The sequence below is a fragment of the Xiphophorus maculatus genome, chromosome 24, assembly GCF_002775205.1.
Source record: "Xiphophorus maculatus strain JP 163 A chromosome 24, X_maculatus-5.0-male, whole genome shotgun sequence".
Classification (NCBI taxonomy): domain Eukaryota; kingdom Metazoa; phylum Chordata; class Actinopteri; order Cyprinodontiformes; family Poeciliidae; genus Xiphophorus; species Xiphophorus maculatus.
This window is the reverse complement of record NC_036466.1, coordinates 14,891,690-14,906,553: the sequence shown is the minus strand read 5'-3', so window position 1 is coordinate 14,906,553 and position 14,864 is coordinate 14,891,690. Positions and strand designations below refer to the sequence as shown.

At 47.6% G+C, this 14,864-nt stretch overlaps 1 protein-coding gene across 2 annotated transcripts; it reads left to right on the top strand.

Annotated features, from left to right (window-relative positions):
- Positions 1-266: 266 nt before the first annotated feature.
- On the top strand, positions 267-14,600 carry LOC102234820 (protein Shroom2-like). Of its 2 annotated transcripts, none has more exons than XM_023329996.1 (10): positions 267-425; positions 5,969-5,986; positions 6,114-6,361; positions 6,443-8,567; positions 8,781-8,836; positions 9,677-10,003; positions 10,538-10,966; positions 11,517-11,685; positions 11,764-12,036; positions 14,266-14,600. In XM_023329996.1, exons 4-10 carry the CDS (start codon positions 6,507-6,509, stop codon positions 14,542-14,544), a joined length of 3,594 nt encoding a protein of 1,197 aa, XP_023185764.1. In that variant the 5' UTR covers positions 267-425; positions 5,969-5,986; positions 6,114-6,361; positions 6,443-6,506; the 3' UTR covers positions 14,545-14,600. The 2 variants fall into 2 exon arrangements, with proteins under 2 accessions (XP_023185764.1, XP_023185763.1); XM_023329995.1 differs by lacking the exon at positions 267-425 and adding an exon at positions 4,744-5,634 and having other exon boundaries at positions 6,239-6,361.
- The last annotated feature ends 264 nt before the right edge of the window (positions 14,601-14,864 follow it).

The following is a 14,864-nucleotide window of genomic DNA, read 5'->3' as shown; positions in this document are numbered from 1 at the left end:
CTAACTGCTTCCTAAGAGCTTCTTCACGCCATGCTGCACATAGAGCTACACACACAGATCCGCTCCAGCAGCAAAGTCTTACAGCCTGAATCCAATTACAAGCTTCAAAGCTGCAGAGGGACAGGAGTTGCTGCGGCGTCTCAGCAACCTGTTGCTGTGGAAACGGTGGATCTGGGTGGGTCAGAGCAGAGCGGCCGGGTTTCTGTCGGACCCCCGTGGCAGCAGCAGTGGTACGGCCCGCGCTGCCTGGTGGGACCGGCCAATCGGCTCAGAGCGGGTTTTCCTGTCTGTCCCTCTCTGGACCTGTTTGCTGAGACGAGACGAGATGAGCAGAGGGATCTGACCGCAGCTACTTCCTGTTTCAGCTGCTTCAGGTCATCAGATGAAGGACAGCAGCAGGTTTTCCTCACTGCTGGGAATCAAAGGTTTGCAGAACTTTTTAAAACTCAAAGGTCCAAAAGTAGAAGAGCTCAGCTTCAGATGGTGTAACTGTGTCTGTTTCCTGATCCTGATGTCGCTTCGCTGTTAATGTTTGGGTCTGTTGCTTGGTTACAGAGAGGCTGATCTTCATCACTTTGTTCAAAACCTGAAACTAATTATGTCGGTTTTAATAACAACCTGAATGAAATCATTTGATCTAAACCATGACATCATCAAAATGTCAAGAATTTGACTTTCCAGAACTTTAAGAGGCGAGGCGCGGTGCTGGGTCCGGTTCTGCTGCAGGTTCTGGTCCAGCTGGGCCGCCTGATGTTGCTGTTAATGCCAATAAGCCTGGCGGTGATGATGGAGGCACTTTGTGTTTGTGTTCATGGGGCCGGCGGGGGCAGGAAGGGTCTGGGGGGCCCATGGGGGGGCCACAGGGGGTCAGAGGGGCCCACAGGGGGTCAGAGGGGCCCACAGGGGGTCCGCGCCCCACATGCTGCTGACAATCAGGGTGATGAAAGAAATAAATCTGAAGCTTTTGATCCAAATGAGTTTCTCTGAAACAGAAACTTCTCCAACCCATCAGCTGATTTTCAACATCAGTGCAGAAAATTATGAAATAATTATAAACATTTAAAACAATTGAAACACGAGCAGCAAAGAGGAGCAACATTTAGAGCAGAAAGTTGCTGAAGCCTCAACATCTCCTTCCCAGCTTCCCTCACTGTCCTCTGCAGGGAAACGGCACCACCTGCTGGCAGGTCACTCATGTTCACAAACTTCAGCCTAGATGAGTAACAAGTCATGTGACCTCTGCTCCCCCGCAGGCCAATAATGGCTGCTACCTCTGGGAAAACACATACACACACACACACACACCAACACACACACACACATTCCTCTGTGTGTTTTCTCTGCTGACCAGCTGAACGTTCAACTAAAGTGTAAAAATGCAGATTGTAAGAAAACAGACTGGATGGAATGTGAGCGGCTGATCAAAGCTTCACTCCTTCATCTCTCCCGTTACGTTTCCAGTCCCAACATTCATTCATCCCACTGAATGGGAAAAGTTCACAACTCTTGAGGTTTTTCACCTTGTCCAGGATTCTGGTGGCGGCACAAACACTAGATTAGAGCCAGGACAGAAACTCCTCCCTCGTCTCAAATCCCCGTTATAATCCTGAAGGAAATCTGCTGCACACAGCAAGGCGGTGAGGAAGAGGAGGGAGGAAGGCTACTGCCTGCTTTCTGTGGGACCAGTGAGACCAGTGATGGTCTCTTAAGTGGTTCTGGGTTGTTGGTAAGTTTAACTGCTGCTTCACCCAGCTGTGTTTCTGTCTGTTCTCTGGATCATTTCTCATTTTTTAAAGTGAACCGTGTTGATCTGGACCCATCATCATCTTCATTCTTCCTCATTTCTGAGACTTTGTCTCCACATTTCTCGGCCCGTTGGACCAGAGTTGGGATTAAACTGGTCAAAGGTCAGCAGCTTTAAATGACTCAGGTAGTTAGCTGACCTGCTGCAGCATGGGGTTCATGATGCTAATGCTAATGCAGCGCCTGTGCTGGCAAGGCTGAGCGTCTTTAACCATATTTGATGATATTTGATCATATTTAACCATTTTCTTATGCTTATCTGACACTTTTCAGCAAACTGATAATGAATGTCTGACTGCATGATGATAATAAAAGGTTGAGATGGTTTTGTTCTTGTTTTGCTGCTTAGTAGCCCAGGAACTGGTTCCACCAATAGCCACCTTGTGGATTAGCATTAGCATTAGCATGCATCCTCTCCGTTTTGATACGACTTGTTGATAACTGGCTGCAGCTTGGCCTGAACCTGTTGAGCCAAACTCAGCTACAGTTGATCATTTAAAAGCTGCTCTCTGCTCTGTTGGATTTATTCATTTCTCTCGTTTTTATCGGCCTCAGAAAATATGAAAGTCTTTTATTTTGAAGAAAAACTATTCAGTGGAAACTCCTGCCTGAACTTTATGACTTTATTACCGTCATGTGACCAAATATAATATATATAAAATTTATATAATATCCTCGTCAAGATGGCGCCGGCGCAGCTGGCTGCTTGCAGACGCAGCTCCCGTCGTGTGTGTTTGTCTGTGTATATTTGCTGTAACCGATTAATGATCTGTGCTTGAAGAACCCATGGATCATCAGTTGGGCTTTCCACAATGGCTGGATGTGGTTCTGTCGATGTTCTCCGCGTTCTTCTGCTAATTTTTATACTCTTGGTTGCGGAGAACCTCGCCGAGCGGAGTAGCGGCATTGTTTGCTCGCGTGAACGGCTGATTGCGCTGTGTGGGCCTCTGCTGCTGCCCGGAGACAGGCCTGTGGTCCCAGAGGAGTTACGGAGGAGACGACGGGGCTGCAGGTCTTTAGTTAAACGGAGGGAGAAGAGGAGACGGCGCAGGCCAGCGGTACCGGCGATTATTGTGGGGAACGTGAGGTCTTTGGGAAATAGGACAGACGAACTCACGGCGCTGGTTAGGACCCAGAAGGAGTACAGGGAGTGCAGTATCTTCTGCTTCATGGAAATCTGGCTGCACTCGCTTATTCCGGACTACAGCGTGGAGGTCCCTGGATTTTCCTTGGTGAGGGGGGACAGGGACTGTTCCCAAGAGTCGGAAGAAGAGGGGCGGCGGGATTGCACTTTATGTGAGTGAGAGGTGGTGTAATCCCGGCCATGTTAACGTGAAGGAACAGATTTGTAGCCCGGACATTGAACTTCTGGCTGTGGGAATGCGGCCGTGTTATTTACCGAGGGAGTTTACGTCCGCCATTTTGATCGCTGTTTACATTCCCCCATCAGCTGATGCAGCGGTGGCCTGTGACGTCATCAGCTCTACCGCAGCCAAACTCCAGACTCAACACCCGGACGTTGTTATTGTGTCTTGTCTCTATGCTGTAACTGCGAAGTAATTTCCCTGCTGGGATGAATAAAGTACTTCTATTCTATTCTATTCTATTCTATTCTATTAAACTTATAGATTCAACACACTGCATAAAATCCAATTAAACATCAACAATGATCAAATTTTATTCTGGATGCATCAAAGTACTGGATCTGTAGTAACTATTATGTAGTTTGGAGTATTTGGAAGTCGTTACTTCAGCATAGAAATATTTACTACATACAGAGAAACGGCACAGAACCAAGCCCATAAAAGTCTGGACATTTCTCAGAGTTTAAAGAATTTTCAGGTATTTTAAAGTATTTTCAGGTAATTTAAAGTACTTTCAAGTATTTTCTCGGCCCTCCCTGATCTCCCAGCAGTAAACTGGGGCGTCTGTCTGGGTTCGTTGCTGGGATCTTGTCTCTAGTGAAGGCGACCCGATTCAGGTTTCTGGGAGTAAACGGCGTTCCTCCTGCAGGATTTCTGAGGCACAGCACCCTGGTCCAATAGAGTCGGGTCCAGTAGAACCGGGTCCAATAGAGTCGGGTCCAATAGAACCGGGTCCAGTGGAGTCGGGTCCAGTGTAGTCGGGTCCAATAGAGTCGGGTCCAGTAGAGCAGGGTCCAATAGAGCAGGGTCCAATAGAACCGGGTCCAGTAAAGTCGGGTCCTATAGAGTCGGGTCCAGTAAAGTCGGGTCCAGGAGAGTCGGGTCCTATAGAGTCGGGTCCAGTAGAGTCGGGTCCAGTAGAGTCGGGTCCAGTAAAGTCGGGTCCAGGAGAGTCGGGTCCAGTAGAGTCGGGTCCAGTAAAGTCGGGTCCAGTAGAGTCGGGTCCTATAGAGTCGGGTCCAGTAAAGTTGGGTCCAGTAGAGTCGGGTCCAGTAGAGTCGGGTCCAGTAGAGTCGGGTCCTATAGAGTCGGGTCCAGTAGAGTCGGGTCCTATAGAGTTGGGTCCAGTAGAGTCGGGTCCAGTAGAGTCGGGTCCAGTAGAGTCGGGTCCAGTAGAGTCGGGTCCTATAGAGCCGGGTCCAGTAGAGCAGGGTCCAATAGAATCGGGTCCAGTAGAGTCGGGTCCAGTAGAGCCGGGTCCAGTAGAGTCGGGTCCTATAGAGTTGGGTCCAGTAGAGTCGGGTCCAGTAGAGTCGGGTCCTATAGAGTTGGGTCCAGTAGAGTCGGGTCCAGTAGAGTCGGGTCCTATAGAGTTGGGTCCAGTAGAGTCGGGTCCTATAGAGCCGGGTCCAGTAGAGCAGGGTCCAATAGAATCGGGTCCAGTAGAGTCGGGTCCAGTAGAGCCGGGTCCAGTAGAGTCGGGTCCTATAGAGCCGGGTCCAGTAGAGCAGGGTCCAATAGAATCGGGTCCAGTAGAGTCGGGTCCAGTAGAGCCGGGTCCAGGAGGGAAAGCAATTGAATCTTTGTGAATAAGAAGTCATGAAAGATGCATCACTCCGTTTTTAATCTGCTGGATTTTTTAGCCGCAGCTGTTTTCCATCTTGTGTCGCTGCAGTGACTGGAAAGCCCCCAGTCTACTGGAAGATGGCCAGTATACATGTCTGAGTTTAGTGGGAAACTAAACATTCCTTTGCTGAACAAATGCAGCCTGGTGGGGTTAAAGTTGAAACCAGGGCAGGTAAACCTTCACCTGGCTCAGGTGTTTCACCTCAAGCTAAGATCAACTTTAATATTCTGTAGAAAACCATGTTTACATCACATGAACCTTTGAGCATCCTTCCAATCTGGAGGTCGCGCTAAACCAGACAATTTCACCAAAACTTAGTGAATAACTGCCAAGCCCTGCTCTTGTTTTGAAAGCCCCGCTCTTATTTTGAAAGCCCTCCACTATGTCTCTCATCGTGTAAAAATATTTGCAGGTCAAGGAATCATTTGAGAAACTTCCACATTTTATCTGGTGCCAGTTGGATTCAATTAAAAATCATTTTATTGATCTCAAAGCCAAGTGAAATAATCTGGATTACAGATTATTTAACCCTCCTAAAGGAGAATCCCAGGATCGTCATGGAAACCATCCAGTAGCTTCCTTTGGTTTAAACAACGATTCACTGATCAGTTTAAGTTTAAATGAGAAGGAGTTGGTTTGGTTGTGCTGAAAGCCTCGAACTGGAGTGAATCCAGTTCATATCCCTGATTTCAAACTGGATTCTGTTTCTTTCCACTGACGGCCACGTTTCTGCCTTCAGGCTGAAATGGTCGATGTGGCGCCACGGCGAACAATGCCGTCAGAAAACGAGGTTCATGTGGCCAGAAATGTTCTCTCCAAGATCTTACGCAGCTCCATGAGGTAGAGAAGGTGTTTCCTGTAGTCGGTCCAGTCTGTGCTTGGTGTTCATGGGAACCACTGGTTTTAGTGGTGATCACTGTGACAATCACATGTTTATTACATGTTTATTACATGTTTACTGGTTGCATTGTGGTTGTGATGTGATTCTTAGGACTGTAAATCTATTTCATGGTAGTTCCAGCTTTGATGACATTATTAAGACATAATAGATGTTTCCATGTTTATCATGTAGAGTCTGTCTTTCCTTTTCTCTTTCTTTACGTTTCATTTTTATTCAAAATGAATAAATAACCAAATTAAAGTGTGCGCTCCTCTTCCTCTACATGCTCTCCAGGAAGAACCGCTTCAGGGGGTACGTTGACTAAAAATCATTTCAGTTTCAGTTGCTCTGTTTCTGTAAATGAGAACATTGGTTGCAAGTTTCTTTTATATGATCCTAATTATTACCTATAATTAATGTGAACTTTGGTAATAATAAGTGGCGCTTGGAGCGACCGGCAGAAAGCTGAACTGCTGAACTCTGCAGACTCCTGCCGTTTCTCTTCCTGTGGAAAACTGAAGCTAGTTTGGATGTCAACGGCTCGGCGTTGTGTTGACTCTGCAGGAAAAATGATCCGGGCGTCCGGCCCCATTCCTGGCACTCCTCCAAGCTGACAGAAGAGGAGTCTGAGCCCGCCGGGTCCCAGGCTGCCGCAGCGCCGCTCTGGCAGCCAAAACATGAAGCCAGGTTAGAAATCCAGGCTCAGCTTCCTGCTTTCCTCCATTAAAATCATTCAAGAGTTGTTCTAGCAATTCTCTTTATCAAAAGGTCCAAAGAGTCAACTAAGACTGAGAAGACTCAACACAGCAATCAGCTCGGCTCAGTGAGCAGCATGGAGAGACTGGCGCGTCCTTCCCATCCGTACCCTCCGGGTCGTCTTTCTCCGCCTCCATACATGGACGGTTCTGAAGCCTTTTCTGGATCAGGAGCTAAAAGAGACTCCGCCTTCAGCTGCTTCTCTGGCAGCTCCAGTCCTCCTGTTCTCCGTTCCAGCATGTCTGGAGGGAAAGGTGCCAGTACTGAAAACATTTTCTTTAAGGGTCTTCAGAGTGAAGGACCTCAGCAGAATGAACCACACAGATTCCTGCAGCCAACTCTCGGGACCGGAGGCTGGCAGGGGCCACGGGGCGAGGAGCAGCCGGTGTCTTGGGTTTCTGCTCCGGGCGGAGCCGGTGTCAGCCCAGTGTGGCAGGTACCAGAGAAGAAAAAATCCCAGTCCCCTCCTCCTCCACCACTGCCTCTGCGCAGTGACAGCTTTGCTGCAACCAAGGTGTTTCCATTCTCTGAAGGTCCGACAGACAACTCTTTTGAAAAGCCGACAGAAAACAACCAGAACTCTCTCCGATTTCAGAACCAGCTGCACCCCAACAAACTCTTCTCCTTGTCCAGCAGTGATGTCAGCCAGCCGCGTTATGCCCAGTCTCCTGCCCACCACAGGCAATGCAGTGATGAAAGCCCCTTCTACCTTCAGACCAGGAAGGCTCCACCAACTAAGACTCAAAGTGTTGGGAGTTACTATCGGAGCCTCCAAGATCTGCCCTCTAATGCCTTTAGTCGAAAACACACTCTGCACTCCACGGCAGCCATGACAGGACAGGACAGCGGAGGGCACAGCCGACACCTTGGCCCTTCAGGTAACCATCCAATGCAGACTGGCGAGTTCAAGGCCAGACAGAGTAAAGCTGGGGGATGGAGAGGAGAAACAGAGAAATCCCAACAGATGAACAGTAGCGAGTCAGGTTTCCACAGCTCCCTAAAGGCAAATGTTAAGGCCAAACACCCGACACCTCAGGCCCAGATACCTCACTGTGAAAATCAAGACCAAAATGGGGATGGTGTGTACTACGAAACGTCTCTTCAAAGCACAGAAGAACCTTCAAAGAGAGCTAGTGATGAGATGAAGAGACTCCTTCATCAGAGTATTGATTATAAGGTTGGTTTTTCAAGACACCAAGACCTGTGGATGCCTCAAGAAGATCACAGAATATCAAATCTGAAAACTCCCCTTCTCCACTTCCTGGCTCAAGAGAGTCGGACGTTGGCAGAGAGGCAAGCAGTAGTTGCTACTACATCTCTGATTTCCACCCAGGATGTCTATGAAACCACAACCAACAGCAGTGTGAAAGCAAGTCGTCGCAGTGACCGCTATGCCACCACCCTTCGTAAGGAGATCCAGCAGAAGAGAGCCCAGCTGCAGAAGAGCCGAAGCGCTGCAACCCTGATGTACGAGGCTGAGGAAGATGATGAAGAAGAGTGGAGGTCCATGGAAGCCACTGCTTCCTCAAATACCTACAAGGACCATTTAAAAGAGGCCCAGGCGAGAGTCCTTCAGGCCACCTCCTTCCAGAGACGAGACCTCGAGCCTCTGGGGCCAGAGGCACCTGTTCTTAAAGCACCCTATGGGCGAATCAGGGGACGTAGGCGATTCCATCCGGCCAAGAGGACACATTCCTTCTCAGAGCCAGACAAGATAGACAAAGTGGGAGTGGATGGAGAACCCCAAAGCGGCTCAGAGCAACAGAGAAAGTTCTTTGAGACCAAACCTTGGTTTCCCAGGCCTGTGCTGAAGTCAGGTCATGGTTCAAACCTTAACCCAAGCCAAGATGACACAAGCAAGTCAGGAGAGACCTTTCCTTCTGGAGACAGTGATCAGTCTCAACCACACACAGACGAGCAGAGTCCTGGAGAAAAGCAGGTTTTACTGGAACAGCAGAGACTGGGTACCTTCGCTGAATACCAGGTCACCTGGAACAAGCAGAAAAAGCCTCCTGATGCCAAAACACAAGGGCGATGCCACTCAGCGGAAAACATTCTAGATGCTACTGCAGAAGAGAAAGGTGTTTGCATTCATGAGAGATCCAGATCTTCACCTTCTGCAGACTTCTACACACAGGTGAGCAAGATTATGTTTGGTGTGATGGTTCAGAAACATCCGGTTAGGAGACAAATGTAAAGACCTGCACAGCTTTAGAGATATGTCCAAATGTAGAAACCAAACTACTGCTGTGTTCATGAAAAGTCATGAGAACACTTGATATGAATTGATTCAGATATTTAATCTGTTCCATTCTGCTTTGAAATGCTAAACATGACTTTTGTCTTTCAGAAGATTTCCTCTCATTGGAGAGATTCTCAAACACAGGCGAGCAGGTCGGCCACCAGGTGAGGTTCACTGCCTGGTACCCAGAATCTCATTTAACCAAGTAATTGCTTTCAAAATGTTTAAGAGGATTTTTCAGGTTTGTGCACCAATTTTCTCTGGTCATCAAAACCGCAATGAGGACAACGATGTTTCCTGAACGCCACCAGGCTGAACTCCTCTAACGCTGAGGCAGTAATTCATGCTAAAGGAGCCCCAACCAATTACTGAGTGCAGCCTGACTTCTAGAATATCCTTTCAGTTGATTGGATGCAATATTCTATTCTTCTGAGACAATGAAATTTGGGTTTTCATTCTTTAAAAGCTAGAATCATCAAAATTACAAACAATAAAGGCTTGAAATACTTCCCATATGTGTGACGAATCTAAAGGAGTTTTACGTTCTAAAAGGAGTAACAAAAACTTTTTCACGATCTTCATATCTTGAAGACATATCATACCATACCAACTTTATTTATGAAGCACTTTATACACCGACAGGTGTATAAAGCAACCATAAAATACAATGCGATTATAAAATAGAAAAGATTGTACCTCTAAGTTTGAGGCCAGGGTTTTCTGCTGTTGGTGAAGGAGTTCAGGAATCTTCTTCATCTGTTTATGATGGAGGGATGGAACGGAAGATGGGTTGGCTCAGTCTGTGATGGTGAAGAAAGAGATGAACCATGAAGCAAAGTGTTTGGTTTACTAGTTTCTCTCTGGATCAGGACCGGAAGACTAAAATCTCAGATACAAGTTGGGGCCCATTTTCCTCTGCAGACATTTTCTTTCATTTCTGGGGTTTATGTTGGAAGAAGAATTTTGCCTTCAGGTTCTGATGAGGTTTGAATTTTGACCTTTAGAGAGACGGTAGGGTCACCGGACCGCGGCCCAGTACCCAGAACCGCGGGGGTTTTCCCAGGCGCTGCCGACCACAGAACCGAACCCAACCCGACCGGTTCCTCCCTCTCCTCCGGCACCATCGGCCCAAACTCTGAGCCCGGGCCGCCGCCCGGTCATTTAGGACCAGAACCCACATCCTCCTCAGGGGAACTCCCCGTCTGCGGCCAGCCGGACCGGACCGGTTCTGCCGGTGCCGCCCAGTCCATCTGCCCTCTGCAGCCGGACCCGACCCGGTCTCCCTCGCCTCGGTTGGCTCCTGTCAAACCGCAGGATGAGCCGCAGCTCAGGTACATCCCTCGTGTCCCAGAGCAGCTTCAGCCGTTTCAATCATGAATAAATGAAACATTAAACTTTCATTCATTCATTATTCACCATGTAACTCATGAACACATTAAGCCTTTCACTTAGTCATATTGTGGGACACAGCTGCTCCGTAACATCATCAAGAAGTTAATTTATGTTCATTTCATCAGCATTAAAAAGTGAAACTCGTGATACAGAAATGTTAGATTTAGTCCTGAATAATCATAAGAAAAGCTTTTTCACCTTAAAATTGTAAAGGAAAGTTGAGAGGAAGGAAAATCTATACCAATGGGGATAACTGCAGTGAGATATGGTTCTAGTTTAAACGTATTTCTGTTCCTGTCAATAGTTCATTTATGTCTCAGCTAAATTTAGGTTTTTATCTGTAGAATATCTTTGAACTGTAAAACTGACATTGTGATAAATCAAGTAAAATCCCGATCAATGGATAAAGGAAACAGAATCAGTACCAGACCATTCAGGTCGACTGCAGGTCTGTCGCTTTCTGCTGTTGGCAGGTCAGAATCAGAACCACAGAACCCAGCAGCGATGGAGGCGAGCGGCCCGGTGAGAACGGTTCCGGTCCGGATCGTCCACAGCGAAGGCGGCGCGCACCGGCGGGGTCAGCTGCCGCAGAGTGCCGAGTCCGGCAGCCCGTCTTCTCCGCCTGCAGAGCTGGCATATCCGTTCAGCACCTGCAACCGGCAGGAACCGGAACCCGGCCAGGAACCCCACGGAGCCCGGACCCTGGAGGAAGACGCCAAGAGAGACGAGCTGGCAAGGGACATCATGGGCAGGGACAAGTCTCTGGTGGACATCCTGGACCAGAGTGGCAGGAGGACCACCATGGACCTGATGGAGGGGCTGTTTGCCCCGGACCCGGTCCTGGAGGCAGTCCAGCTGCGCAGGAGGCCGTCCGCCGGATCCAGGCCGCCAGGCACCAGCAGGTCCAAACCACCAGCTGTTCCTAAAATATCACACTTTAACCGTTTAGAGTCACGAGATCCTAAAAATGTTACGGTGCTTCTCACAAAAACAAGAGGTGATTTGATCACAGACCAGGGCCAAGTCCAGTCCTCAACATCTCTGCTCCAACACACCTGGATCAGGTCAAACACTCGTCACCAGCCGAGTGCAGAGCCGGATGAACGCTGCTGGAGCAGAGATGCGGCTACAAGTAGCAGGATGGTTGAGGACTGGGCTGGGGGAATCCAGCTTTAACGCTCTCATTAGTCCCAGAACCACTAAACCAACATCAGGTTGGTGTTAGTCCGCCCTCTGGTGGAGAACATCTGGAATACCAACTACATTTCAGGAACTATTGAGAAATGACTGTGGAATAGTCAATGTAAATAAAATGTGTTTTTTAAACTAATTTAGAGCTTAACTCAGTTTCATTCAATGATATTTGGTCTTTAAGTGAGAACTTAGAGGAGAGAAGGAATGTCTTGATTTCTGGTCAAGTTTAGACAATGAGAACCTGTGGGACTTCCTCAGGAGAGAAGAGGAGGACGTTCCTGTCTCCGCCTCTCTGGTCCCAAGCTCCTCCTACTACAACACATCGGCTCCCAAAGCTGAGCTGCTCATCAAGATGAAGGACATGCAGGAGCAGCTGGACGAGCAGGACTCCGAGGACGAGCTGGACGTCGATCTGGCCAGTAAAAAGGTAAAACCTGTCCTCTCACGCCCGACACGCCGCAGAGCGGACGGGTAAAGTTGTTTTACCGCATTTATCGGTTTTCAGCAAGAGCTGATGTCCAGCCTGGCCAGGAAGCTGGTGGTGCTGCGGGAGGCGCGGCAGAGCCTGGCGGAAGACGTGGAGGAAAACGAGGCGCTGGGCCGGCAGGTGGACGCCACCGTCCGGCGCCTCTGCCGGCCCAATCAGATCGACAGGTTCCGCATGTTTGTGGGTGACCTGGACAAGGTGGTGAGCCTGCTGCTGTCGCTGTCGGGTCGTCTCGCCCGGGTGGAGAACGCCCTCAACAGCCTGGAGGACGGAGCGCCAGCAGACGAGAAGGTGGGGAAACTGAGGCCACGAGCGTTAGCTGCAATTAGTTTAGCTACAAGTAGCTTTAACTGCAATTAGTTTAGCTACAAGTAGCTTTAGCTGCAATTAGCTTTAGCTACAAATAGCTTTAGCTGCAATTAGTTTAGCTACAAGTAGCTTTAGCTGCAATTAGCCTTAGCTACAAGTAGCTTTAGCTGCAATTAGCCTTAGCTACAAGTAGCTTTAGCTGCAATTAGCCTTAGCTACAAGCAGCTTTAGCTGCAATTAGCTTTAGCTACAAATAGCTTTAGCTGCAATTAGCCTTAGCTACAAGTAGCTTTAGCTGCAATTAGCCTTAGCTACAAGCAGCTTTAGCTGCAATTGGCTTTAGCTACAAGCAGCTTTATCTGCAATTAGCCTTAGCTACAAGTAGCTTTAGCTGCAATTAGTTAAGCTACAAGTAGCGTTAGCTGTAATTACCCTTAGCTACAAGTAGCGTTAGCTGCAGTTAGCCTTAGCTACAAGTAGCTTTAGCTGCAATTAGCAATAGCCACAACTAGTTTAAGCTGCAATTAGCCTTAGCTACAAGTAGCTTTAGATGCAATTAGCATTAGCCACAACTAGCTTTAGCTGCTATTAGCCTTAGCTGCAATTAGCTTCAGCTGCAATCAGCCTTGGCTACAAGCAGCTTTAGCTGCCAATAGCTTTAGCTGCAATTTGCCTTAGCTACAACTAGCTTTACTGCAACTAGCTTTAGCTACAAATAACTTTAGCTGCAACAAAATTTAGCTGAAACTAGCCTTAGCTAACACTAACTTTAGCTAACACTAACTTTAGCTGTCACTAGCTTTAGCTGCAATCAGCCTTGGCTACAAGTAGCTTTAGCTGCAATCAGCCTTAGCTACAAGTAGCTTTAGCTGCAATTAGTTTAGCTACAAGTAGCTTTAGCTGCAATTAGCCTTAGCTATAAGTAGCTTTAGCCGCAATTAGCCTTAGCTACAAGTAGCTTTAGCTGCAATTAGCCTTAGCTACAAGCAGCTTTAACTGCAATTAGCTTTAGCTACAAGTAGCTTTAGCTGCAATTAGCCTTAGCTACAAGTAGCTTTAGCTGCAATTAGTTAAGCTACAAGTAGCTTTAGCTGCAATTACCCTTAGCTACAAGCAGCGTTAGCTGCAATTAGCCTTAGCCACAACTAGTTTTAGCTGCAATTAGCCTGAGCCACAAGTAGTTTTAGCTGCAATCAGCCTTAGCTACAAGTAGCTTTAGATACAATTAGCATTAGCCACAACTAGCTTTAGCTGCTATTACCCTTAGCTGCAATTAGCTTCAGCTGCAATCACCCTTGGCTACAAGTAGCTTTAGCTGCCAATAGCTTTAGCTGCAATTTGCCATAGCTACAACTAGCTTTACTGCAACTAGCTTTAGCTACAAATAACTTTAGCTGCAACAAAATTCAGCTGAAACTAGCCTTAGCTAATACTAACTTTAGCTAACACTAACTTTAGCTGCCACTAGCTTTAGCTGCAATCAGCCTTGGCTACAAGTACCTTTAGCTGCAATCAGCCCTAGCTACAAGTAGCTTTAGCTGCAATTAGCCTCAGCTACAAGTAGTTTTACTGCAACTAGCTTTAGCTACAAATAACTTTAGCTGCAACTACATTTATCTGCCACTAACTTTAGCTAACACTAACTTTAGCTTACACCAACTTTATCTAACACTCACTTTCGCTGCAATTAGCCTTAGCTACAACTATCTTTAGCTGCAAGTTGCTTTAGCTGCAACTAGCCTTAGCTACAAGTAGCTTTAGCCGCAATCAGCCTTAGCTACAAGTAGTTTAAGCTGCAATCAGCCATAGCTACAACTAGCCTTAGCTACAAGTAGCTTTAGCTACAAGTAGCTTTAACCGCAACTACTTTTAGCTGCAAATAACTTTACCTGCAACTAAATTTAGCTGCCGCTAGCTTTAGCTAACACTAACTTTAGCTAACACTAACTTTAGCTGCCGCTAGCTTTAGCTAACACTAACTTTAGCTAACACTAACTTTAGCTAATAGTAACTTTAACTAACACTAACTTTAGCTAACACTAACTGTAGCTGCCGCTAGCTTTAGCTAACACTAACTTTAGCTAACAGTAACCTTAACTAACACTAACTTTAGCTAACACTAACTTTAGCTGCCACTAGCTTTAGCTGCAATTAGCCTTAGCTACAACCAGCTTTACCAGAATGTCTTGTTAACTCGCCTCCTTCCTCCAGCGAACGCTGACCGAGAAGCGGAAGCTGCTGATGAGGCAGCATGAAGACGCCAAGGAGCTGAAGGAGAACCTGGACCGCAGAGAGCAGCTGGTGTTCGCCATCATGGAGGTTCACCTGGACGCCGAGAACCTGGACGACTACCGCCACTTCGTCAAGATGAAGTCTGCGCTCGTCATCGAGCAGCGGAAGCTGGACGACAAAATCAAGCTGGGCGAGGAGCAGCTCAAGTGCCTGACAGAGAGTCTGCCACCGGAGCAGAGGCCGCCACTCACACGTTGAAACCATGACACCCGACCATGAGGCCCAACGTGGGAAAACCTCATCGTGAGGAAATCTGTTTTTGAGTTTCTCAGTTCCGACTCTCCAGACGATTTTGTTGTTCAGCTTCAAAAATTCTGACAAAAACAGAAATACTGCTTTGGAACTGAGTGACTTCATTTTTCCAGAAGCTGGAAGTCTAACAGGAAGAGACCTGGTCCCGGTTCTGGTCCTTTCCTTCTAGGTCCGGTAGACCCGGTTCTGGAGAACAGCTTGGTTGTCGTGTTGCTGCCGAAAGCCAAGTCCTGATTTATCTCCAGCTGATTTAATACTGAAATCAT

Coding starts and splice junctions, on each gene's coding strand:
- LOC102234820 (XM_023329995.1), top strand. CDS start 5,540: ATGGTCGATGTGGCGCCACGGCGAACAATGCCGTCAGAAAACGAGGTT. Junction 10,004..10,537: donor CAGGATGAGCCGCAGCTCAG/GTACATCCCTCG, acceptor TGCTGTTGGCAG/GTCAGAATCAGAACCACAGA. Junction 10,967..11,516: donor AGGCCGCCAGGCACCAGCAG/GTCCAAACCACC, acceptor GGACTTCCTCAG/GAGAGAAGAGGAGGACGTTC.